The sequence below is a fragment of the Delphinus delphis genome, chromosome 3 (assembly GCF_949987515.2).
Source record: "Delphinus delphis chromosome 3, mDelDel1.2, whole genome shotgun sequence".
Classification (NCBI taxonomy): Eukaryota; Metazoa; Chordata; class Mammalia; order Artiodactyla; family Delphinidae; genus Delphinus; species Delphinus delphis.
Window position 1 is genome coordinate 68,006,040 of NC_082685.1, and position 26,577 is coordinate 68,032,616.

A 26,577-nucleotide genomic window follows, 5' to 3' on the forward strand; every position below is an offset into this window, starting at 1 on the left:
CAGGATCATATGATAGCTCTATTTTTAGTTTTTTTATGGACCCTCTATACTGTTCTCCATACATTCCCACCAACAGTGCAGGAGGATTTCCTTTTCTCCACACCCTCTCCAGCATTTATTATTTGTATACTTCTTGATGATGGCCATTCTGACTGGTGGGAGGTGATAACCTCATTGTGGTTTTGATTTGCATTTCTCTAATAATTATTGACGTTGAGCATCTTTTCATGTGCCTGTTGGTCATCTGTATGTCTTCTTTGAAGAAAAGTCTCTGGGTCTTCTGCCCATTTTTTGATTGGGTTGTTTTTTTGTGGTAGAGTTTTATGAGCTGTTTGTATATTTTGGAGATTAATCCCTGTTGGTTGCTTCCTTTGCAAATGTTTTCTCCCATTCTGCTGGTTGTCTTTTCATTTTGTTCACGGTTTCCTTTGCTGTGCAAAAGCTTTTAAGGTTTAATTAGGTCCCATTTGTTTATTTTTGCTTTTATTTCCATTACTCTGGGAGACGTATCCAAAAAATATTGCTGTGATTTATGTCAGAGTCTTCTGCCTATGTGTTCCTCTAAAAGTTTTATAGTATCCAGTGTTACATTTAGGTCTTTAATCCACGTTTGAGTTTATTTTTGTACATGATGTTAGAGAATGTTCTAATTTCATTCTTTTACATGTAGCTGTCTACTTTTTCCAGCACCACTTATTGAAGAGACTATCTTTTCTCCATTGTATATCCTTATCTCCTTTGCTGTAGATAAACCGACACACCTGTGGTCAATTAATTTCCAGACTTTCTACCCTGTTACATTAAATCTGTGTATTTGTGCCAGTACCATACTGTTTTTGATGACTGTAGCTTTGTGGCATAGTCTGAAGTCAGGGAGTGTGATTCCTCCAGCTTCATTCTTCTTAAGATTGTTTTGGCTATCAGGGGTCTTTTGGTTTCCAGCCAAATTTTAAAATTATTTGTTCTAGTTCTGTGAAAAATGCCATTGGTAATTTGATAGGGACTACACTGAATCTGTAGATTGCCTTAGGTAGTATGGTCATTTTAACAATATTGATTCTTCTATCCAAAACCATGGTATCTTTCCATTTGTGTCATCTTCAATTTCTTTCATCAGTCTTAAACAGTTTTTGGAGTACAGGTCTTTTGCCTCCCTACATAGGTTGATCCCTAGGTATCTTATTCATTTTGATGTGAATGGTAAATGGGATTGCTTCATTAATTTCTTCCTTAATTTCTGAGAACTTAAGAAAACAATTTTCCACTCCTGCTTTTGAAACCTGCATACCCATGTGCCCTCATGCTGGGAGACTTTCTCATGATATGACAATGTACTAAATAGTTATTAATGACAAACTGGGATGCCAGGTATCATTTAACATTTATGACTGTTTTACTATAAGGGATACATGTTCAAAGATCAGGGAGTGGATTGTGATATTCTGATTTATAAAGTATAAAGGACAGGGTTTAGACAGTTTCTTGGTTGGTGAAGGTGTGGAGATCTGGAGAGAGTGGAGCACTAGGAGAGGGTATGGAAGCTCCACCTCCTTTCTCCATAGCTTGCCCTATGCATCTCTTCCATCTGGCTGCTGCTGACTTATATCCTTTTATAATAAACCTGTGATCTAGGGTGAAGTGGGTTTCCTGCATTCTGTGAGCTACTCTAGCAAATGAGAATCTCTGATTTCCTCTGATATACAGCCAGTCAGTCAGAAGTTCAGGTAACAACCTGGACTTGTGATTGATAGGTGTCTGGAAAGGAGGGGTGCAGGCAGTCTTGTCGGACTGAGCCCTTAACCTGTGGGATAGGTGTCAGAATTGAGTTGAATTATAGGATATCCACACGATATCCAGCTGTTCCTAAGAACTGCTAGGTGGCATGGGGAAAACTACACCCCCACACACACTTTAATGTTCTAATAAATACATTTCAAACTTTTTACTGTTTACTTAAGTGATACTGACTGTATTATAATTTATTTTTTCGTTAGGTTACAAGCTAGTCTCACAGAATAAAATGGAAAACTTTCTACCTCTATGCACGAGAATCACGTATTACGTATTCTTTGAATACCTTGTAGACCTCACAACACCATTAAAACTCAGTGATTTTTTTGGAGCTAGATGAAACTCTTGCATCAAAAGGCTTCACTAAGATAATTAGGTTAAATCATATGAAACTGCCAAAATGTGACTGGTTTTGATCAACCTAATGGTTATAAACTGCCATTGTTGATTCAAGAATATTTTCCTAGAAAATCAACCGTTTTCTGTAATTTTTCTAAATTATTGTATAATAGCGTACAATCTTTTAATCACCTTCACATTGGAGTGAGTTTAATAGTACCATGTATAAAAATGTCTTCAACTTCTGAAAACTTCTGAAGAGAAATTTTGGTAAAATCCTATGGTATAAGTAAGTAAAGGTTCAATAAACTTAAAAATTCCAAGCATAAATTCTTATTCCCCATCTAACCTGTAAACCCCTAAGAAGGCCACAGGTTGCTTTCAGGGGCTCTGTAAACATGTGAGCCAAATTTATATGTGAGTTCATACATCATACATGCATGCTTTTGGGGGAGAACCCAGTAGCTTTAGCAAATTCTCAAATACCTAAAGTCCCAAATAACTTTAGAGAGTTTTGAAATGACATTTAACAAGGTACATACATAAAAATGTGATGGAAATTCTATTAAATGGAAAAGATCCCAATGTAAACAAACTTAACATTCTATTTCATTTAAGGATTAAAAGTACATAAAAATATAGAAGGAATGAAAACCATTTTATATTAATGCTAACATTCTTCTGGAAACTATGTGGATAGGTAGACATTTTTCAACAAACCGAAAAGACATGTGACTTTCATCCAAGGTTTGTAAACTTCTAAATGTGTTTCTACATGTTTTTAGAGCCAAACTAAAGAGGAAGATGAGGACAATCGAGTAACAGTAACAGCAGAAAATAAAATGTGAGATAAAGGAGACAGTTAATGAAAGGTGAACACAATTTTTTTTTCCAATCACAAGGTAGTGAACACAATCATAAAAAGAGGGAAAACAATGAGAAAAAGAGGATTAACCATGTAATGGCTTGACAAAGACCGCTGGAAAACGAAAGTAGGGAGGTACTGAAACAACATGGAAGGAATAGAAAATTGAAAAGCAAAGAGAAAAGGCTAAAAGGAGCAAAGAGAAAAGGCTAAAAGGAACAAGTGAAGCAAAACAATGAAAAATCTTATTTTGAAAACAGTATTTCAGGTTTCTCTGAAGCATAATGAAAAAGAAAAGGATAAAACTAACCTGTTGTACAAATTCCAAGGGTACTGGTGTGGCTTGTGTAAATGCTTCTAGATGAATACCATGCACAGGGTCTTCAACTATCAGACAGCCAATGTCAAACCATCTGCAACAGAATGCATGAGTTTCACATTGTGTATGTGCATGTGCTAAATGAGTTATGGTGAATAGATAAAGTACTAACATTCCAGATTGACTAGAAAAACATTTCCTTGAAATTTTCAATAGGACAATCTATAAAACAACATATAAAATTACCCTGTTGGCTTAATTCAGAGAAGGAAAAACAACAAAGAAAAAATAATTGAAATTACTCATCATGAAAAGTTCCTTTTCTTGCTAAGATTTGGAGAAAAGAATGGCAATTAGGGGTGCTCAAATATGCAACAGATAAATCTACTCATTTGAAAATTCAAATAACATCGTAATTAAAAATGTCACTTGCTAAAATATGGGAAAATTTATATTACCAACTCTATAATTAATATATAGGCAAGTTGCAAAGTTACTATAAAAATAAACTCATTCAGGAAATAACAAATCCTCTCCTCATTCCTGATAATTCCTTCTAATCACACTTTCTGAATTGTTCACAACGAATCAGTTTGAAAACAGCCTCATGAAATCAAGAAAACTTTCTTCAATTTAAAGATACACGTAAAAAGTGATAGTTAAAAACTGACTTAGGTGAGGTCATCTGTAATATCACTAGCATTTTAACTAGCCAGAATCAGGAAATCGTGAGTTTAAATAAGATACAGATCAAGAAAATTTTAAAATATACAGATTAAAGTGAGATGAAATACAATATGATTAGGAAACTTATTTACATATTCAAAGAAACAACAAAACAATATGTAGAGTAACTTTCAGTGTTTATAATGTCTGTAGTATTCACATCCTAAAATTTTCCTTTAAATTAAGAACCTTAAATAGTTATTTTATTTATTATATGAATCATTATTTTAAATAATTTATTTGGTATATGATGAATCAGTGTTTTATTTTATATGATTTGTGTATTATGCAGATGGCAGAGAATAACTGTAGTGACTAAGCTTCCAGGCACAGCACGGACATCCTGAAAAGCAGCAATCCTGAAGGTACGAGCAGTCTCCCCTACAATGCCGGTGATCACACGAGAAAAACTCCCCTTCCTCTCCAAACTACTGTCACGCTCCCGAGCGTGTCAACCTGGATATCCCATCCTTCTCAACTCAAATCTAAACTGCCGTCACTGTCATGCCCACCGAGACCTCTTCCATTTCCCTGACTAGTGCTATTGGCTGAGGAAACGCTGTCTTCTCTCTCCTTCCTCCTGTCCTTCCACCAGCAGGAGGAAAAGTTGTGGTCTCCACTGTTCGCACTCAAGGACAATTGCTGAAGAATGCTCTCCTTCTCCTCACCCTCTCCATGCGGTTGGGGAAGTAAGACAGACTCGACCAATCCCATATGGAAGCTACTTAGACTTAAAAAAGGCTTAAGAATGGTGGTTCCAAGACATTTAGATTTCATGTAGCAGAAAAAAAATCAAAATAGCACCTGAGGAGCTGACACAGGTATGCCAATTTGTATTTTATCAAAGAAAGACCATCCACTACCACCAGTCACTTCACAGAAGGACATTTTAACCCATTTCACACATAACCCTTGGTTTTAGAACTTGATAGGTTAATCTCAGAATAAGGACAAATCATGTTCACACAGGTTATTTTTCCATTTTGGTATAAAACATGCTAATTTCCCTCATGTAGCATGAACTGATGCAAAGTTTATCACAAATAGCTAGGTCTATACTGGCTTTACTATTAGGAGGCAAACACCAATGGTCTTTTCTTGACTCAGTTATAAGCATGTATTTTCCTGACTATCTTCTGTCCATTTATTTTTCATGGGAACACCACAGAGAGAAGTAGCCAAAGCAAACGATCAAGTGTTTGTTTTGGGTCATGGGTTTGCTGTTTGTTCTCATGTCCTTCCTCTAGTCCCCTTCTGTATCTTAATATTACAGCCTTTTCACCCTCTCCTCCTTAAACCATACTGGAAACCACCCACAGACTTCCTAATACCAATTACTATTCCTAATCTTCCTTATTTGCTAGTCTTCTGCTCAAAAAAAGGTAGGAAAAATAGCACATCTAGGTATGATGGAGCAGTTGATGGCAGACCAGTGCTCCCAATGAAAAGCTGGATGAGTACACAAGTCATATCTAATGGCATCCAAGAGCTGTAGAAGCAAGGAAGACAAAATGGAGTAACATTCTGGACAGGGACAACCCTTCAAAGGTATGCTGAAGATTTTCAGCTGACCCTGAGCACAACCCAGCCTGGACTCAGGTCAGTCTATCTAAAGTGCACCAAACTACCCCTTCCACACACCTCACTACTCTGTTTATTAGAGGGAAGAGTGAACCTTCTCAAAATTACCTCAAGACTCTCGAGTTTCTTATAAACAATGCCTGGCCTTCAAAGATTATGAGGCATCCACAAAGACAGCACCTTATCGTCACACCAAAAGGAGGCTAAAAGAGGCCCACACACTGGATTCAGTAGACAAAGATCTTAAAATAAATATGACTCATATTCAAGGAAAGAGAGAGGTAAAGATAGTCGAAGTAGAAAATACAGGTATTCAATAGTAAATTAAATCTACTTTTTAAAAAAAATCAATGTATGGGCTACACAGCAGAAGAATCAGAGTGAGGAAGTAGGGGAAAGAGAGGACTGACCAAATGAGAACTCTGAGGCACAGTCAGAAGGTGAACAAGCATGTAATTATAGTCCTAGAAAGAGAAGACAGAAAATGGGCCAGAAGCTAATTCTGAAGATCCAATGGCCAAGGACTTTCCAAAACTGATGAAAGACATAAAATCCAATGAAAGAAAGAATCAAGCTCAGGGAATCCACAAAAATTCAATACCTAAGCAAACACACACCCCTGTACCTACCATACAAAACTGCAAAAATAAAATGACAGAAAAAATCCTAAATGCAGCTAAACAATACATTCTTTTCACAGAAACAAGCTGGATAGCTGATGTAACAGAAATGATGGAAGCCAGAAAACAGTACAACAGCATCTTTAAAGTACTGAAAGAAAAGATCTGCCAATCCAGACTTCTACATCCAGAAAAAAACACCCTGTGAAAATAAAGGTGCTTTAAAGGCACTTTCAGACAAAAGCTGAGAGAACTCCTGGCTAAGGTCTTCCATCACAATGTATATAGTACCAAAGGATGCTCTTTAGGCAGAATGACAATGATCCCAGACAGAAAAACCAAAAATGCAGGCAAGAATTCAGAGAATAAATATAAGTGAATAGAGTGTACAGAACTATACTAATATCTTAGGAGTTTAAAATATATACACAATTAAGATACTTAATACTGCAAAAGATGAAGCGGGTAAATGGTATTGAAAGTAGTTCAGTATTATCAAAGTCATAATTTTTATTAAAACATAATACGTGGAAAAAGGCACAATGGAATCTCTAAGGTAGCCCTTAAATGAATATTTCAGTTTCCCCCTCTGGTAACCTTTTAATATTCATCATCACTGGATGGTTGCTTGGTGCTTACATAGAAAGTTCAAACTTCCCAACCTAGCAATCAAAGCTCTTCCAGCTACTTTCTGATTTCCTATCCAACAGTGTTCAGCCAAGCTGATAAAATCACTGACCCCTGAATACATCTTAATCATCGTCACACTTCTCCTCCATGCAGAATGTCCTAGCTATTCTTTTCTACTTAACCAAATTTTACCTACTCTTCAAAATTCAGCTCAAGTCCCAATCATTCACGGATCTTACCTGACACCATCTCCACATCAAGTTAATTCCATTGAAAATGTACATAGCATTTTATGTACAGCCCACGTGCAGCAACGCAGACCCAATGCAGCCAAGAATTTAAAAAATAAAAAAAAATGTTCCTCTACTGACAGGTGTTTGGTGATACCTATCAGTGTGAAAAGATATTTAAAAAAAAAAAAGATGAATTATGTTGCTGGAGGGTTTTTCCAAACTAGATGAGGTAGTGTTCAACAGAACTCAAACCTAGTGACTGCCTCCAGGCCCTCTTGCCATACCTTCCATTACTCTGAATGACTGTGTAAATGATTGTTACTGGAGGTCAACATCCAAGCCAATAACTAAATCACTGTATCATATGTAATTGATTATTAACACAATCTTAGCATGCAGGGAACACAATGTCCATTTTATAATTAAAAAGGAGAAACGAGCAGAAAGGTGAGCTGAGCTACACAGGTCACACAGCTAGTTAGATGACAGAGCTAGACCAGAACGTAATTTTGTCTCTGGGTCTAAAATAGGATACATTTTTTTACTAGATGTTCAGTGTAAGTAATCATATTTTGCTCCTAAGAGAAACATAATAAGCCTCTTACTGAACCATTATACGCCAACAAACTGGACAACCTAGAAGAAATGCATAAATTCCTAAAAACACACAACCTGAATCAAAAGAAACAGAAAATCTTAACAAATGGATTACTTGTAAGGAGACCGAATCAGTAATCAAAAACCTCCCAACACACAAAAGTCCAGAACCAGATGGTGTCACTGGTGAATTCTACCAAAGATTTAGAGAAGAATTAATACCAATCTTTCTCAAACTCTTCCAAAAAATAGAAGATGAGACACACTTCCAAACTCATTTTACAAGGCCAGCATTACCCTGATACCAAACCCAGACAAGGACACTACACAGAAGAAAATTAAAGGCCCAATATCCTTGAAAAACAGAGATGTAAAAATCCTCAGTGAAATACTAGCAAACCGGATTCTACAATGCATTAAAAGGATCTATACCATAATCAAGTGGGCCAGGGATGCAAGGATGGTTCAAAATGTGCCAATAAATCAATGTGCTACACCACATTAACAAAATGAAAGATAAAATCATAGTCATGTCAACAGAGCTATAAAAAGTATTGGACAAAATTCGACACCCATTAATGACAAAAACTCTCAACAGAGTGGATACAGAAGGAACATACCTCAACATAATCAAAGTCATATATGGCAAGCCCATAGCTAATATACTCAACAGTGAAAAGCTAAAAAGCTTTTACCTCTAAGATCAAGACAAGAATGCCCGCTCTTCCCACTTTCATTCAGCATGGTATTGGAAGTCCTAGTCAGAGTAATTAGGCAACAAAAAAAATGCATCCAAATCAGAAAGGAAGAAGTAAAACGGTCACTATTTGCACATGACATATTATATATAGAAAAACCTAAAGCTACCACCAAAAAACTGTTAAAACTAGTAAATTCAGTAAAGTTGCAGGATACAAATTCAATACCCCAAAATTTCTTGTATTTCTATACACTAATAGCAAACTATCAGAAGAAAAAAATTTTAAATACCATTTACAATTAGATCAAAAAGAATAAAATAGTTAGTTAGGAATATATTTAACCAAGCAGGTGAGAGATGTCTACTCTGAAAACTGTAAGACATTGATGAAAGAAACTAAAGAAGACACAAATAAATGGAAATATATTCCATGCCCATGGACTAGCAGAATGAACATTGTTAAAATGTTCCTATTACCCAAAGGAAGCTAGACTCAGTGCAATCCCTATCAAAATTCCAGTATTTTCCACAGAAATAGAACAAACAATCCTAAAATTTGTATGCAACCACAAGACCCTGAATAGCCAAAGCAAATCTTGAGAAAGCAGAGCAAAGCTGGAGGCAATATGCTCCCTGATGTCAAATTATAATACGTAGCAACAGTAATCAAAACAGTATGGTACTTGCATAAAAAACAAAAATATAGATCAATGCAATAGAGCCCAGAAATAAACCCATGCATTTATGGCCAATTAGTTTATGACAAAACAGCCAGGAATATGCAATAGGGAAAGGACAGTCTCTTCAATAAATGGTGTTGAGAAAACTGGACCACAATTTCACACCAGAGATAAAAATTAATCAAAATGGATTAAATACTTGAGCATAGCATCTGAAACCATAAAAAACTAGAAGAAAACATAGGCAGTAAGCTCCTTGATATCTGTTGTGGCAATGATGTTTTCTGGGTTTGACACCAAAAGCAAATGCAACAAAATCAAAAACAAGTGGGACTACATTAGACTAAAAAGTTTCTGCACAGCAAAGGAAACTATCAACAAAATGAAAAGGAAACCTACCAAATGACAGACAATACCTGCAAATCATATATCTGATATGGGGCTAATATCCAAAATATATAAAGAACTCATACTAATCAACAGCAAAAACCAAACAATCCAATAAAAAAATGGGGAGAAGATCTGATTAGCCTCCTTTTCCAAAGAAGACATACAGATGGCCATATGTGAAAAGGTGCTCAACATCACGAATCCTCCAGGGAAATGCTAATCAAAACCACAGTAAGATAACACCTCACACTGTTAGAATGGCTATTATCAAAAAACAAGAAATAAGTGTTCACGAAGAGGTGGAGAAAAGGGAACCCTTGTGCACTGTTGGTGGGACTGTAAATTGGTACAACCACTATGGAAAACAGTATGGAGGTTCCTCACAAACGGAACTACCAAATAATCCATAAAGTTCACTTCTGGGTATTTATCCAAAGGAAACGAAAATACTAACTCAACAAGACATATGCATCCCCCTGTTCACTACAGCATTATTTCCAACAACCGAGGCATGGAAGCAACTTAAATGTCTGCTGATGATAAAGAAAATGTGATTTATACACACACCCACACATAAATATGTATGTATATATACAATGAAATATTATTCCATTGAAAAGGAAGGAAAACCTTGCCATTTGCAGCAACGTGTATGGACACTGAAGTCATTAAGCTAACCGAAGTAAGTCAAATAGAGAAAGACAAATACTGTATGATCTCACATGTGGGGGGAAAAGCAAACTCACAGATACAAAGGAGAGATTGGTGGATGCAGAGGCAGGGGTGGGAGGGGGAGTAAAATGGATAAAGGGGATTAAAAGGTACAAACTTCCAGTTGACATGAGAATATAATGTACAGCATGGTGACTATAGTTAATAATACTTTTTGTACATTTGAAAGCTGCTAAGAGAATAGATTTTGTCTTGTAAGTTCTCTAAAAAAATTATAACTATGTTAAAAAAAAATCCTCTTACTTGTCAGGAAGCAATTCTGCAATGAAGTTTTCTACTGACACAGCAGTCTGTTTTTCATGGATCACTCCAGTTCGACGCAAGCTATCTATCCGTTCCTGGGCACCCTGAAACAGTGTACATTAGAAACTATTTTAAATTATTCGGTTTTAAACATACTAATTTATGACTGTATAAGTAATATGCATATACATTTATACACAAACACATATATACTCACTGTAAACATGAAAACAATACAGAAACACACATATATACTCATTGTAAACATGAAAACAATACAGAAGCACAGAGAGTAAAAAGTGAAAAAGCCCCACTGTATTCCCCTCAGTACTAAGAGTCTGCAGTGCATCTTCCAAATTATTCCTATATGCATTATTATTTTGGTTGCTATCATGAAATGGATAATTTTTATATTACATGTTCTAATTGGTTATTACTAATAAAAGGAAACTGTGCTTTTCAGTGTTGATCTGGCAAGAGGCCATCTTACTAAATAAAAATCATTTATCAGTTCTAGTAGTTTTTTAGTTGATTCTCTCTTGAATTTTTCTAGGCAGGCAATCATATCAATAGCAAATGTTTTTTCTCTTTCTTCTGATTCCTTTTATATATAGCCTTTAAAGTTTGCACCAAAATAAGTTATTTTAACTTCAAATGTATGCATTACATCAAAGCTTATTCAAGAAAATTAGTACCATTTATGAAACAAAATTGAGGGGCTGAGAACACTATATAGATAACTCAAAATCATGAATTAAATATATACTTATGGCAGAAAACTAAAAGCTGGATTAATGAGGACAAGGTTGTTATTTACTACTTCTATTTGAATCACTTCATAAAAGTGATCATGAATGATATGATGAGAATGTGTTCAAAAAGCAAGATAAAGCTATTTCTGAATAAAACTAGTCATGGATAATACCCCTATTTTTATCATGAACAGCAGAGCTAAGCAGTGAATGAGATTAAGGGGTCAATTCTTCTTCAAATGAAAAGGAAGAAAGCTAAGATACTTCTAGAGACAACTTAATTTATTTCAGATAAATAAATAAGTGACAACTGCATGAGAACATGTAGGCCAATCTGTCATTAGCTTATAAACATGAAAGATGAAAGAAGATATGAGTTAAACTACAATAAAGTCAAGCTGTATTTTTGCTTACTCTTGTATCTCTGGTACCTAGCATAGTGTCTAACCTAATAGGCAGCCAGTGAGAACTTACTACATGAAAAAGTGAACAAGGGAAAAACTAAGGGCTTCTGAAGGCCTATATGGCTAATATTAGGAATCTAAAGAGTGTAAATATGGCATCACCAAATCTAATAGTGCACGAGGAGGTCACTGTTGAATCTGAAAGAAAATACAATAGCTAAGATGAACCTAATTCTTTGTACTGGATAATGTAAATCTGTTCCGAAAAGTAAAATAATTCCCTCCTCCCAAAAGGTAGTTATGTCTAATTTTTACTATAAAGAAGTTTAAATAAATGTTAATTCAGTAAAAAACTATTAGGGGATTAGTGGGATGTTTAGAGATTCATTCGCAACTCTTCAAAGGTGCTACTTCAGCTACACACTACGACAAAATATTCCTAGATTTTATGCTCCCAGGAAACAGAAACTAAGTTGGTTCATTTTTTACAATCCTACAGCACAGGGCTTTATACTTCATAGGGTTCACAAAATACTGAACTGAAATTAATTAGCACCTATAAAGATAGGATAATGAGTTAGGTAGACAAGTGTAATGCTTGTTTTTATGGAATCCAGAAGAGAAAATGAAGAGGGCGTAAATCAGCCTCTGACTACAACCTTACTTAAGTGTGGCATCTTTTGGCGTCACAGAGACACTTTGATATTAGTCACTACCAATGTTTTGAGAAGGGAATTTTAAACTTTATTTTTCAGCAGTGCAGGGTACCAAAAATTAGGTAATTTAGAGGCCACACTGAAGTAACTGTCTCAGAACTGAAGTAAGATGCAGAAATGCCTCTAGAGCTTATACTGTACTCTGAGAGCTTATACTAAGCAACTTGGTTCAGATAATCAAAATTCCATGCTTCTTCAAAAATTCTTACAGATATTAACTACATTCTTCTTGACTATAAGCTATAAAACAATGGTCAGAAATATAATTGGCTTTTCAGTAAAATTAATACTTGGCATTGGAGAAGTTTCAGAAGCTTCCTAACTTTAATTACAGCTGATTTATTTCCTTAAACAATTTCATATGTTTAAAGGAAAACTTAAGTTTAGCCAAAAAAGACATTCACTTCAAATAAAATCTGATGGGGAGAAAAAAATCTGGGTTGAAACTTTAATATTCTACATTATTTTCTTTTTGTTAGTTCCCTCTACTGCTTCTGAAAAAAAACAAACAGCTGGGAAAATTACAAATCACTTTCCTATATATATCAGTTTCAATTAACTTTAATTTTAAGCTTGTATTAAAGATTGTGGAAAAGGAACACTTTTCTAAATTTGAAGGGCAAAAACCAATACTAAAACAAATCTGTCAAATACTAATAAAATCACAATATAAACTGAACTATTAATATTCAGAAAATAAGATTTTTCTAACAGAAAAATATCTCCATCAGCCTTTCAAGTTCAGTTTATACCGATCTGAAGTGTCTTTTATGCAATGATATTTAACATAAAATATTTAAGACTGTTTTAAAAACCATAAATTTTGAGTTCCAAAAATCATGTGGTGATCTATCATCAGAAATTATGAATGACAACCCTATCAGTTTTTTTGAGAACAATTAGAAACCACAGGACTTGCAAGAAGATTTTACCAAGTCATGTCATTTGCATTCTTAACATCTAAAACATTATTTTGAATTGTCCCTTCGTATGACACTCAGGAGGATTTTAGGTTCCGAGGCAATCAGTGGGTGAGCGGTATATCTTTATTTTCTAATGGGAGAGGTCAGAGCTTATGAAGAGGAGATGAGAAAGGAGATGGCACGTTGCCTCCATTACAAGTATGTATTCAGGCAGAAAATTTTAGGAAAGCATACATACGGAAGTTGAGGAAGGAGAAGCTGAGTTCCTGAAAACTATCTGGGTCTACCTGGACCTTGTAAAATCTTTGCATGTCACCAGAGGTACTTATACACAAGTCTGAAGACCACTGTTTGATGGTAAAGGTACTATCAAAGTATAGCAACAGGTGGGCAGCTAGAGCTCTGTTAAGGGGAAAAATCTCTATTCTCATATGGCTGACATGTTGTTAAACCAAAATTCAAAACAGATCCCAGAGTGAAAACATCTTCTGCATTAGACTGCTTACTTGAGGAAATAAATTATTAATTTAAAAAGTTTACCCTAGCACTTTAAATTCTATTGTTTGGGGTTTTATACCAATATATCTCAATAGGACTGCTAGATATTTATTTTAAAGAACATGAAGCACTATTCTAAAAGTTTATATCTGTAAACGAAACAAAGATCTCTGCTCTTGTAGAACTTAATTCTAGTGGGAAAAAAGTATTAAAAAATAAAAATAACATCAACATAAATTATATGGTAAATCAGAAGATGCTGGCTGCTATAGGAGAAAGATCAGAGGAGGGCTAGAGAGATCAGGAGTGCAGGGCAGGTATGTGCAGACTGCAGTACTGAACAGGGCGGTCAGGACAGGCCCCACTGTGGAGGGAAGATTTTAGTGAAGACTTGAAGGAGGTCAGGGACTCAACCAAGTAGATAACTGAGGAAAGAGTGGCTCAGAGAGAGCTGTTAAAAGGCTGTGAGAAGAGAGCAGCCTGTCAGACAAGCGCAAAGACCTGCAAGGAGGCCAATGTGGCTGGCATGGAGTGAGCAAGGGGGAAGACCAGAGAAAAGCAGAAGGCCGCTGGTGCAGCCACTGTGGAGAACAGCATGGAGGTTTCCTAAAAATCTAAAATAGAGCTGCCATATGATCCAGCAGTCCCACTCCTGGGCACATACCTGGAAAAGATGAAAATTCTAGTTCAAAAAGATACACACACCCCACTGTTCATAGCAGCACTATTTATAATAGTCAGCTCATGGAAGCAAACGAAGTGTCCATCGACAGATGAATGGATAAAGAAGATGTGGTGTGTATATACAATGGAATATTACTCAGCCATAAAAAAGAGTGAAATCATGCCATTTGCAGCGACATGGACGGACCTAAAGATTATCACACTAAGTAAATCAGAGAAAGACAAATATTTTATGATATTACTTATACATGGAATCTAGAAAGATAGTACAAATGAACTTATTTACAAAACAGAAATAGGCTCACAGACATAGAAAACAAACATAGTTACCAAAGGAAAAAGGGTGGGGGTATAAATTAGGAATTTGAGATTAACAGATACACACTACTACATATAAAAGATAAACAACAAGGACCAACTGTTGTACAAGGAACTACTGTTGTACAACAAGGAACTATACTCAGTGTCCTGTAATAACCTATAAAGCAAAAGAATCTGAGAAAGGATATACACACATATATGTGTGTGTGTGTATATATATATATATATATATATATATATATGATATAACTGAATCACTCTGCTGTACATGTGAAACACTGAAAATCAACTATACTTCAATTTAAAAAAAAAAACAAAACAGAAGGCCAGTTCAGCCAGGCCACATGGGGCTGTGGAAGCCTTGGTAAGGAATTTGGATTTTACACTCAGTGAAATATAAAGTTCTGAAAAGAATAGTGAAATGGTTTGATCTTGTGTGTTGAAAGAATTACCGTGGCTACTCTGTTGAGGATAACATATAGGGCCCCAAGGGTAGAAATGGGATGACCTGTTAGGAGGTGAACCCAAGATTCCAACAAGGCTTTGTGGTGGCTTCACCCAGGGTGGGAGCAATGGAGACAGTGACAAGCAGTCAGAGGCTGGATGTATTCTGAAGGTACAGTGAACAAGATTTCTTGATGAACTGGACATGGATAACGAGAGATGTCAAGGATGAATCCAAGGTTTCTCAACTGAGAAAACCGAAGGACAGAGCCGTCATCAACTGAGATGGAGAAAGCTGCGGCGGGGGACAGGTTGGAAGGAAAGAAAAGCAGTTGAGTACTAGACATGATAAGTTTGAGACATTCAAGTAAAGGTATTAAAAAGGCAACTTTTATATTAACCTAGTTTACATGAGAGGTCTCTGCTGGAGATACAAACTCGAAACTGTCAGCACACAGCCGGTATTCAAAGCCGTGGGACTGGCTGAGATCACTGAGTGAAGGTAGATGAAGGGAAGGAGACCATAACGAGGTTGGGGAGAAAAGGAGCCAGCAAAGGAAGCACGGAGGAATTTGTGAGGCAGGGAAGAAACCAAGTGTGGCATCCCCAAAGGCAAGCGTAAAAGACATTACAGAGGAGTCTCAAAGCCAGTGGTAGGTCAAACAAGATGCACAACATTGGCGACCTTGAAAGCATTCTCGGTGGAGGGGTGAGGGTGAGAGCCTGGCTGGGGTGGGTGTAAGAGACTGAAGACAAGAACTAGAGATAAAACTCTTGGCAACTCTCTGCAAGTTTTGCTGCAAAACGAAGTGAAAACCTAGGGTTGGAGGTGATGGGGAAAGTAAGGTAAAAAAATTTGTTAAGGTTTTCTTTAGTTTCTTTTTGTTTTTTAAGGTGGGAGCAGTGTTTACATGCTGATGAACTGTTCATTTGTTTTTGCGTGTTTGTAGACTGATGGTAAAAAGTGTATGAGAGGGAGGGCAGAACTCTTGGAACTTTAGCACTTAGCACGCAAGAGGGGGCCAGGTCTACTATGGTAATGGGATTGGCTTGTGTATGTGACAAATTTTTTAATGGTAACAGTCCAGAAGACAAAGTGTACAATATTCAAGTGGTGGTGTGAGTATGCAAGTGTGTGAAATTTGTTTTCAAAATAAGCCATTCTATTATCTGCCACTATTACGTAGGGATTATATAGGTATCTATAGACTTAATCACAAGGTCTTCTTCCCTCACGACCAAAAACTATGGCAGTGTCTTCCTTTGGTAAGTGCATTACTACTGGTAATGTAATTTAATAGGTCTCTATATGCTGATGAGACCTTGGCACACTCTGGTTATATACAGGCTTTGTGCCTATAATATGCCAGCTAGTCAGGTCTCTAAGGCAAGGTAGTTAAAAGGACAGGGAAAGGGAAGACTCAAAGAAAGTAAGTTAAGAAAACTTTCTGGATGAGCGCCGAGTCCCCTCATCAAGTACTGGCTTGGCCAAAAAGTTCGTTCGGGTTTTTCCGTAACGGAAAATACAAGGGAAAAGGGGGACTTTGTCAGGTGTATCTACAACCTGCTTACTAGAACCCCATTACTACTCTGGAAACTTCCAAATATATGAGAATCCCATAAACCATGAAGAAATACATAAAGTGTAAAGTATTATGAATAGTGATAGTAATAAAAAGCTTACGGGATTCAAGGGATATTATAATTTCAGTAATGGATTTAAACGTTAATACTGGGTTAAGAAGATCTCTTTCAGGACTAAAACTGCTCTCTTTCTGTGCTCTTGGCATGTGGTTCCTCCCCTCCCCCGATAATCAAAACCTACTTTAGGTTTCTTTAAATTAAAACTCCACTGTATCTTCCTAACACTACAGAATTGTCTAATTGAAAACCAAATCAATATTTCAGTATGTAAAAACCCAAAAGCTCCATACAGACCACAGGATTATCATCAGAAATGTTAAAAAATGAACTGCCAGCTACTATATCCCGAAAAAGATGCTCTATTACTCACTTTTAATCCAGCTGCATAGCCCACTGGTTGTGGGGCAATGCTGGACTGCCCAGCTTCCCCTATCACCACAGCTAAGCCAAAGACCTCCTGGAAGGCATCTCGGACAGCGGCAACTTTTACTTCTTTATTTGAGGTCACTACAATGTCCAGTTCACCTCCAGATTCTACAAAGACCAGAAGAAAATTTCAATTCCAAATTAAAATAATGAAATTCTCATAATTACTACCATGCACTAACATTTTATTACATAATTACTCTTAACCTGGCAAAACAATGCAAGCTATAGATTACCTTTTTATTGGCCGAGGAAACTGAGACTGATAAGGTCTCACCCAAGGTAACACAGCTACTTAGCAATGATGTCAGGACTCAAATCTAGGTCTGTATCTTTTCACTACACTGCCTGATGCAAGCAGACACATTTCACCCTGTCATCTAATGGCATCTTACTCTGAGATTTCTCCAGAAAGCTGTTTGTACTGTGAAATATTTTGCCCTAGAAACAATGCTTTTCCTCAGTTAAGTATCTTTTGGAACAGCTGAAAATATTTTCCAAATATCTGGGCTTTTTATTATGGATTTCTTTTTTCCTGATTGAAACAATGTTCCACAGATCCCATCTTTACTGGAATTTCTTAAATTATTAAAACCTAAAAGCAAGGGTTACCATAGGAAAGAAGAGGAAGACTATATGTTTTTCTTTTTTTTTCTCCATGTGGGACATATCTCTCAACGCTATCTAGCTAAGTACTGTTCCATTAGGCTTCAGCTCAAAAAGCTTTTCGGTTTTTTGTGATGACTCATGCCACTTTTAATGATTATAAAGGGAGAGCTAATCAAAAAAATGTTGAAACTGTGTCAAAGTCCATTTCTAATAGTTCTTGTGCTTTCTTGATACATTTGAAATTGTTATGGTGATTTCTAAAATATTTATATAAAAACATGGTAAGTTTTACTAGAGTTTTGTTAGATCCAAATGGTCTCGTTTTTGCTGCTTGTCAATAGCTTTTTCACACTCAGTATTACTGCTTTTTATAGGTGATGAAGATTATATGTTATTATATCTTCTAATAATAGAAATTTTATTTTGTACCTTTCTCTCCCCGTTTTATTTTCCTTTTTCTGGATGTCATGCAGAGTACTGGCCTGAGAAAAGTCTTTGGTTTGAGTCCTGATTTTATCACTAACTAGTTTCGGTACCTTGGGGAAGTCACTGAGCTTGTTTCCTCACAGAAAAGTTCCTGCCACCTCACAGGGCTTGCTCTAAGGATTAAGTAAGGTAATTGATTTCACCATCTAACACAGTACCCATTAAAACAACAAGAGCTCCAAAAATACTAATTCCTTTCTTTTTCTCACTAAAAATAAGAGCTTGTGAAGAGAAGAAAATATATACTGCATTAATTATGTCAAACTTGATTATTATGAATATATGAAATCAGTATATATGGTAGGGTCCAATTTCTAAACCCTGGCAATTACAAACACAGAGAACAATTCAGCTGAGTTAATTCTTTGATTCAATTTTCCACTTAAAGGGAAGCAAAGAAGCTAAGTGTTAGCTCCACCACGTTGTGTAACCTAGGATAATAATAAAGCTCTCTGAACACAAGTTCCTCATCTAAAACTTGAGAAAAATAACACCTAGCTTGCAGAGCTCTTACGGGAATTAGTATCTGGCAGATCAAGCATTTAATAAATGGTGCTTATCATTATTAGGTCTTGCCCTTTGACATTTACTAGACAATTACCAACAGACTCAAGACTTATGAAAGCTACTGACTTTTTATTGCTGCTGAAAAATCTCTGTTCAAGTACCTGGTGCATAGCTTTGGCCACTAAATTGTTATCTTCAACAGAATTACTAATAATTGGTCACAAATCCTGCTAAAAGATTATGTTATTTCACTTACTGGATATGTACATAAAAAATTAATCCTCCAGTTAACCGTCTGGAGGATTATTGGTAATGAGGATTCAATAAAGTAGCTTTCCCAACAAATCTAGTAATGACATATTATTAGTAAATAGATTAACAGCCTATAAAAATTTTATTCCTGAGTTACACATAAACACATTTAATTAAGATAGATAACTGGAGAAATGTCAAAACCAAATATGAACAAAGCAACACTTCAAATGTCAACAATGAATGGTAAAATTCTTATAAAGCAACACTAACCATATTCATAATTAAAATCAGTAAGTATACTAATAATTCAAATCATTTTTACTCCTCCAAAGTTCATTCTGGGAAGTTTTCAAAATTTATTTAGTGGTGACTAAGAAAAAGATGAATTAAAAGTATCAAAACCAAGACTGACAATCAATGTAAGAATATAGGAGGATTTTCACTAATTACAAGACCTGTGGGATTACACCCAGTGGCTGACATGAGCACATACTTTATATGGCAGATGCTGCTCTATTTTATGTACATACTGATATATGGAGCCATGCCAGGGTCCAGCGTTGTAATCATACTTTCTACTGAATGTTTTGTTTTATCAAGCACAGATTTCACCATAGGGTTCCCAGCCACACCCTGCACAGAACAAATTCACATGTAAATACTCATTCTAAGCAAAGAACACCATGATTACCGGATGGTGAGGAAAAAAAAAATTTTTTTAAGTTTCCAATGCATTGCAGACCTATACTTTTGTAAAATATAAGAACACTAAGGTTATGGCAATGTCAAATTGCTATGAAATTTCAAAATGCTTCCTCTCAATTTCTCTTCTCATCTCATCATAGATTGACAGCAATCTACTGACCCCACTTCGAGCAACACTGGCCTGGGAAGTATGTTTACTGTATATATATGTATGTGTGTATGTATATATGTTTATTTCATTTCTATGTATACCTATATTTTTATTTCATTTCATTACTATTTATCTATATAAAAGACTAGGCAAAACTTGTCCATCAAGGTCCCAAATAAAGACTGCAATTGGATGTCTCTGAAGACTCATATTTTGTTCCCTAATATAAAAATAAAAACAGTAAAAACATTTCTTATCTTTATTTCCCAGAGTTACTTATTACCTTAATATATAATACTCTGTTCTATGAAAGTTTCTTTTTTCCTACTTCCTATTTGTTTTGTTCCCAAATTCTCCCTTTTAATAAAGCCAGACCTAGTCCTCTGAATTCCTAAAACCACACTATTAGACAGAAGGAACCAGATCTGAGTATTTCCTTCCATCTATGCTTCTTCCACAGTCAAAGAGACTTAGAGATGGCATCTGGCTAACAGGCCATGATTCCACCTGTCCCAACCTACTACTAAACTAAGGAGATTCAGAAAAACAGATGAGTTCATAACACTGATATTTAAGACTGTCCACCCATCTTATGCTGAATATTAGAAGAATTATTTACAAGATCTGTAGGGTTGAACTGAGTATTACAACTGGTAACTGACATGCTGACACATGCTCTTAACGAGGAAAAGAAGTGACAGTCTCTACATAAAGAAGACCCTTAAAAAGCACAAAGTGATATAAAGAAGCAAGCTTAGAAAAATGCCATCTTTCTGATACATAAAACTCAAACGCTGTAAATCAGTTTAACCAGCTACCAATTTAAAAATATGTTTAACATGTAATTAAATTGCAGCCAAACCCTCAGAATATTGAGGGGAACTTGACAAAGCGATTCTAAAATTCATTAAGAAAAATAAATAGAAAAGACCAGCAAAGAAAAATTTTGAAAACAGCAAACTTACACAACCAAATGCTGATCTGCCTTTATGAATGCAGAGACTCAGAACTGACTTTTCTATCTGACTCATCTATGAATACTCTTCATCCCCACCTCAGCAGAGTAGGCTTTCAATAAATATTAGTGTAATAAATAAACAGTTACAATAATTAAAATAGTGTGGTACTGTTGCAAGGACAGGCAAAGCAGTGAAATAAAATACAGAGTGCAGAAACTGAGGTTAACACACAATTTAGTAACTAAGGTAAAGGTAACATATCAAATCACTGGGATATGATTTTGGAACAGTCGATTAAGTGGTTGGAAAAAAATTAAGTTTGATTTCTACCTCATATAATATAGTAAAGTAAGTATCAGCTATATCAACTTGGTAAGTAAAAAAAATGAAACCACAAGAAAATTAGAAGAAATCATAAAAAAACATCATATAATATAGTAGGTAAATGTGATTTTTAACATTTAAAAAAATTGGAAAAAAAATTGATAGAAGTGACTCCCCAAAATTTAGAAGGCTTTGTGTCAATAAAGCATAATAAAGTTGAAATGTAAGATAAAAATGGAGGCTACTGCAACATATGATAGCATATAATAAAATATTCTTCTTACATTAAGAGTTCTTATCAATTCATTAAAAAAGAAAATCATCCCAATTCAAAACTGAGCAAAGAACATGAATATAGACTTCATGAAATAAAAATACAAATAGCCAAAAATCACATTAAATAAAGTTCAAATTGAGTAACAAAGAAATGCAAATTTAAACAAGGTATTATTTTTTGCCTATCAAATTAGAAAATACTACACTTCAATTAATAAAATCACTGCTGGCAAATGTATGATGTTATGACAGTGTATCTTGGTATAACCTTCCTGGAGAGCAATATGTATCAGTAATTTTTAAAATGTCCACACTGACATTTACCAAGAATTAACTCTGATAAAACAGAAATGCACATAAAGATTGGCATACAAGAGTGCTCATCATAATTTAATTAATAAGAATTACAATTAGAAAATGCCAATAACAGGTAAGTGAAATATAACATGGGAAATAAATGCAATGACATGTTGGGCAAAGTAGCCTGAAGAATTATAGCTGGGAAGATGTTCATGATACACGCTAGGTAGACAAACAAAAGACACAAAATTGTGTCCACGTGTCACTACTCCAGTTTGCTTTTCACTAAAAAAGAGATACATTTACATAGATATGTGCATCCAAAAGACAGAGGAACTATAGAAAAAGTGTAATAAGAATAAAAGGTATTTTAATTTTTCCTTACACCTCTTTGTATTTTCAAAATTCTCTCTAATGAATATCTGTTAGTTTTATAATTAAAAAATTAAACGTGATTTTTAAAGTAAACACCCCTTACCTTAATAAAACCCCAGAGTCCACCAGCAGATGCTTCATCCTGCCCTCTACCAATTCTAGGATCTTCTTGCTGCTCTGGAAAAGTTATGGCTGATGCGGTTCCAGTTCCCTGTGCCAGAGACGTCAAACCAGCTTGCTGAGTAATGGGAGTTGGCAGAATACCTAGTTAATGGCAAAAATGTTAATATATGTAATTTATTCCATAAACTATTTCCTATAAAAAGAAGATACAACATATGAGATGAGTAGTTCAAAACAGCTTTAATAATGTAACTATATACTCAGGCATTTCAACACTGAGATATGAGCTCAAAGAATCACCTAAACCTTTATAAAATATACAAAATTCCAAAGAAGAAATTTCTTTCCCTCTTCATAAGCTTACACCAAGTGCCCTGAAAATGGACAGAAAATATACATCCAAAAGTACTTCGTGTTTGCCCTATGAGCACTTGGATGCAGACAGCTACAGTCCGAATCTCTTTAAAGCATAAAAATAGCTGATATGAGCACTCAAGCCCATCATACAAAAAGCATGTAAAAATTAGTAAACATATCCACATACCCTATTTTAACTCAAAAAAAAATCACATACACATGGGTGTCATACTTGTACTCTCGAAAAATTTTTATTTGTTAAAATAGACAAGCCAAGTTGGATTATAAAATCACAACAAAATTGTTTCTTTTCCTAAAATGAGAAACAATAGGCAGAATATGACAGGATGAAGTTTTGATATTGATTTCCAATAACCATTCCTGGGAAGTCGAAAAAGTAGGTGTAACTGACCTAGAAAATAAAATAGTCCAATTCCACCAACTCATGGCACATACACTTATTTGTTTTTGAACTTTTACCTGGCTAAATAAAACTACTCCCTGGACCATTCAGTCCTAATAATTTTTTAAGTAAAACTTTTAAAAAAACTCTCAGACTTCACCTTGATGTTTCTCTATAACTGCACAAAATGTTAGGACAAAAGTTTCGAATTCTGTCTGACATTCCACATACTAATCATGTACTAAGTTTTATATCATATAAAAATCATATATTAAGTAACATCAGCTTTATTTTAATAATTTAAATGAAAACAGGAAGCTCTGGAGATCAAGGAAAAGGGAATGAAACATTCATGCACAGTAACAGGACCCCTCATACACTGCTGGTGAGAAAGTAAAACGGTGCAGCTGCTTTGGAAAATAGTCTGGTAGTTGTTCAAAAGTCAGCAATTCTGACATGCACCCCAGTGTTCACAGCACAGCACTATTTAAAACAGCCAAGACATGGAAGCAACCTGAATGTCCATCGACAAATGAATGGAGATATATATATATATATATACACACACACATATACAATGGAACGTCACTCAGCCATAAAAAAGAATGAAATACTGCCATTTGCAGCAACATGGATGTACCTAGAGATTATCATACTAAGTGAAGTAAGTCAGACAAAGACAAGTATCATATGGTATCACTTATATGTGGAATCTAAAAAACGGTGCAAATGAACTTATTTACAAAACAGAAATAGACTCACAGACATACAAAAAAACCTTATGGTTATCAAAGGAGCAGGAGGTGGGTAAATTAGGAGTTTGGGATTAACAGATACACACTACTATATATAAAACAGATAAACAACAAGGACCTACTGTATAGCACATGGAACTCTACACAATATCTTGTAATAACCTATAATGGAAGAGAATCTGAAAAAGAATATAGATATATGTATAACTGAATAACTATGCTGTACACCTGAAACTAACACAATGTTATAAAGCAACTATACTTCAGTTAAAAAAAAAAAACCCTCCAGGAAAAAAAAAGTCAGCAATTCTGCACCTAGGTATAAACCCAAGAGAAATGAAAACATGTTCACATAAAACCCTGCACACAAAGGTTCACAGAATCAGTATTCACAATAGGCAAAAAGTGCAAACAACCCAACAGTTTATCAACTGATGAAATGCATAAACACAACGTGGTATATCCATACAATGGAATATTATTCAGTCTTAAAAGGCAAGTTCTGACACATGCTACAACATGGATGAATCTTGAAAATATTACACTAAGTCACAAAAGACACATATTATGAGTCCATTTATATGAACTGTTCAAAATAAGCAAATTCATAGAAACAGAAAGTAGATTAGTGGTTCTGAGGGCCATGAGGATTGGGAGGAAGTAGGGAGTGACAGCTAATAGGTATGGGGTTTCTTTGGGGTTGATTAAAAGGTTCTAAAATTGATTTTGGTGATGGCTGCACAACTCGATAAAAACAGTAACAACTATTAATCTGTACACATGAAAGGGTTGAATTGTATGTGAATTATACCTTAATAAAGCTGTTTTAAAAAAAAATAAAACATTCACCATAACCACTTGTTTCAAAGTATCAGTGAGAGAGAGAATTACCTGTCACCGGAGGTGCAGAAAAAGACGGCATCAGGGGTGTCTGGGGAGCTCTTCCTGCATGTCCTCGTGTAATGTCATAGGCTGAGCCGACAGAGAATCCTGATGTGGGAGGACCCGAAGCGGGGGCAGATAAGAGAGTGCTTGGGGCAGAAGTGGAAGGTGGGAAGTGGGATAAAGGAGGGTTACTGAAGGCAGCAGCAGTTGGTGGAGAAACATGAGGTGGTAAAGAGGTAATGAGTGGAGGACCAGAAGGAACCGGTGAAGGAGGCACAAAGGGCAAGGGTGGCGAAGGCCTCACAGGAGGCAGGGACTGCTGAGGGGTGGAGAAAGTGTGTGGCGGCGGGGGCTGCACAGAGGACACGCTTGGAGAAGAGAAAGCGCTGGCCGCAGCTAGAAAAAGGAGGGCAGGAAAAAGTGCGTCAGTGAAATGTTTTTCACTTAGTTTTCAAAGTGTCTCATTACTGTCTTCTTGGAAAATTTTAAAATTTAACAGACCCTATCCCAAGAGTTATTTTTAAATGTGTGATGTGAAATATATGACTATGACTGAGTGCAAATGACTTTCAACTCCCATCAGTAAAAGCAGCAGATATGTAAAATTAAGTTATGGTATTGCAGACCTTTGTGTTTTTGTTTGTTTTGATGTGCTTTTAATAAAATAAAGCCGTCTTTCATCCCTGCTGATATGAGCATAAAACCTCACAATTTAAGGCTCAAACTTTGGTCAGAAGGTTAATCACCACAAAGTCACAGAACATTAGACAAAGCTAACACATACTTTTTAGGATATCTCTGTCATAACAAAGAAGATTTCTAGTCAGTATGAACATAAAAAACGAAAGTTAGGATAAAGCAAAACATATATGTTTTCTGTCTTTGGGCTTAAATTAAAAAAGGCTATCTCCCTTCATCCTGGCAAAGATTACAGAATTTTTAATATACAGGCACATCTCATTTTATTTTGCTCCACTTTACAAATTGAAGGGTTGTGGCAACCCTTGTGTGAAGCAAGTCTATCGGCACCATTTTTCCCAACAGCATTTGTTCTTCGTGTCTCTGTGTGACATTTTGGTAACGCTCACATTTCAAACTTTTTCATTATTATTATATTTGTTATGGTGATCTGTGATCTTTGATGTTACTAATGCAAAAAGATGACAACTTGCTAAAAGCTCAGATGATGATCAGCATTTTTAAGCAATACTTTAGCAAAGTTTTTACTTAAGGTACGTACATTCTTTTTTTTGACATAATATATTGCACGCTTAACAGACTACAGTATAGTGTAACCATAGTTTTTATATGCACTGGGAAACAAAAAAATTCATGTGACTCACTTTACTGCAATATTCACTTTATTGTACTGGTCTGGAACTGAACTCACAGTATCTCTGAGGTATGCCTCTATGCCTTTTTTAAATGACTCTGAGAAAAGATAACAGTATCTTGACTAACCTCAAAACATACTGATGCTAGACAACTGCACGTACCTAAAGGGGCTGGGGGGGAAGACGGCTGTGCCGCTGTGGCAGCGACAGCCAGTCCTTCTGAACTTGGTGGAGGAGTCCCAGGTGGTGTTGTCTCTATTCCACTCTCTTCCATCATTTTTCTTCAATTACGGTAAAACTGTAAAAATATAATAAATATTACACAGTAATAAAAACTATATTTTTAAACCTTGTATAGTTAGAGAATAGTTTTTTAAAATAATCAACAGACAGATGTCTGTCTTTACTGTTTATAATGCCACTTATCTCCAGGTGAAGGGTTTGTCAAAATTCCTAATAGTCTGTGAGAATATTTAGCGTGCAAACAATCTGAGACATTTTCACACACCTACTCC

The 26,577-nt window shown here is 35.6% G+C and overlaps 1 protein-coding gene across 4 annotated transcripts in view; it reads right to left on the reverse strand.

Moving 5' to 3' along the window:
• PRRC1 (proline rich coiled-coil 1) overlaps positions 1–26,577 on the reverse strand; it is a 43,928-nt gene that overhangs the window by 12,729 nt on the left and 4,622 nt on the right. For all 4 annotated transcript variants that reach the window (XM_060008926.1, XM_060008924.1, XM_060008923.1 and 1 more), the window contains 7 exons: positions 26,225–26,360; positions 24,735–25,124; positions 22,309–22,469; positions 19,646–19,748; positions 17,203–17,366; positions 10,447–10,550; positions 3,306–3,408 (listed from right to left, as the gene is read on the reverse strand). In XM_060008926.1, the coding sequence (XP_059864909.1) occupies positions 3,306–3,408; positions 10,447–10,550; positions 17,203–17,366; positions 19,646–19,748; positions 22,309–22,469; positions 24,735–25,124; positions 26,225–26,339 (1,140 nt within the window). In that variant the 5' untranslated portion in view covers positions 26,340–26,360. The remainder of the gene's footprint in view (positions 1–3,305; positions 3,409–10,446; positions 10,551–17,202; positions 17,367–19,645; positions 19,749–22,308; positions 22,470–24,734; positions 25,125–26,224; positions 26,361–26,577) is intronic.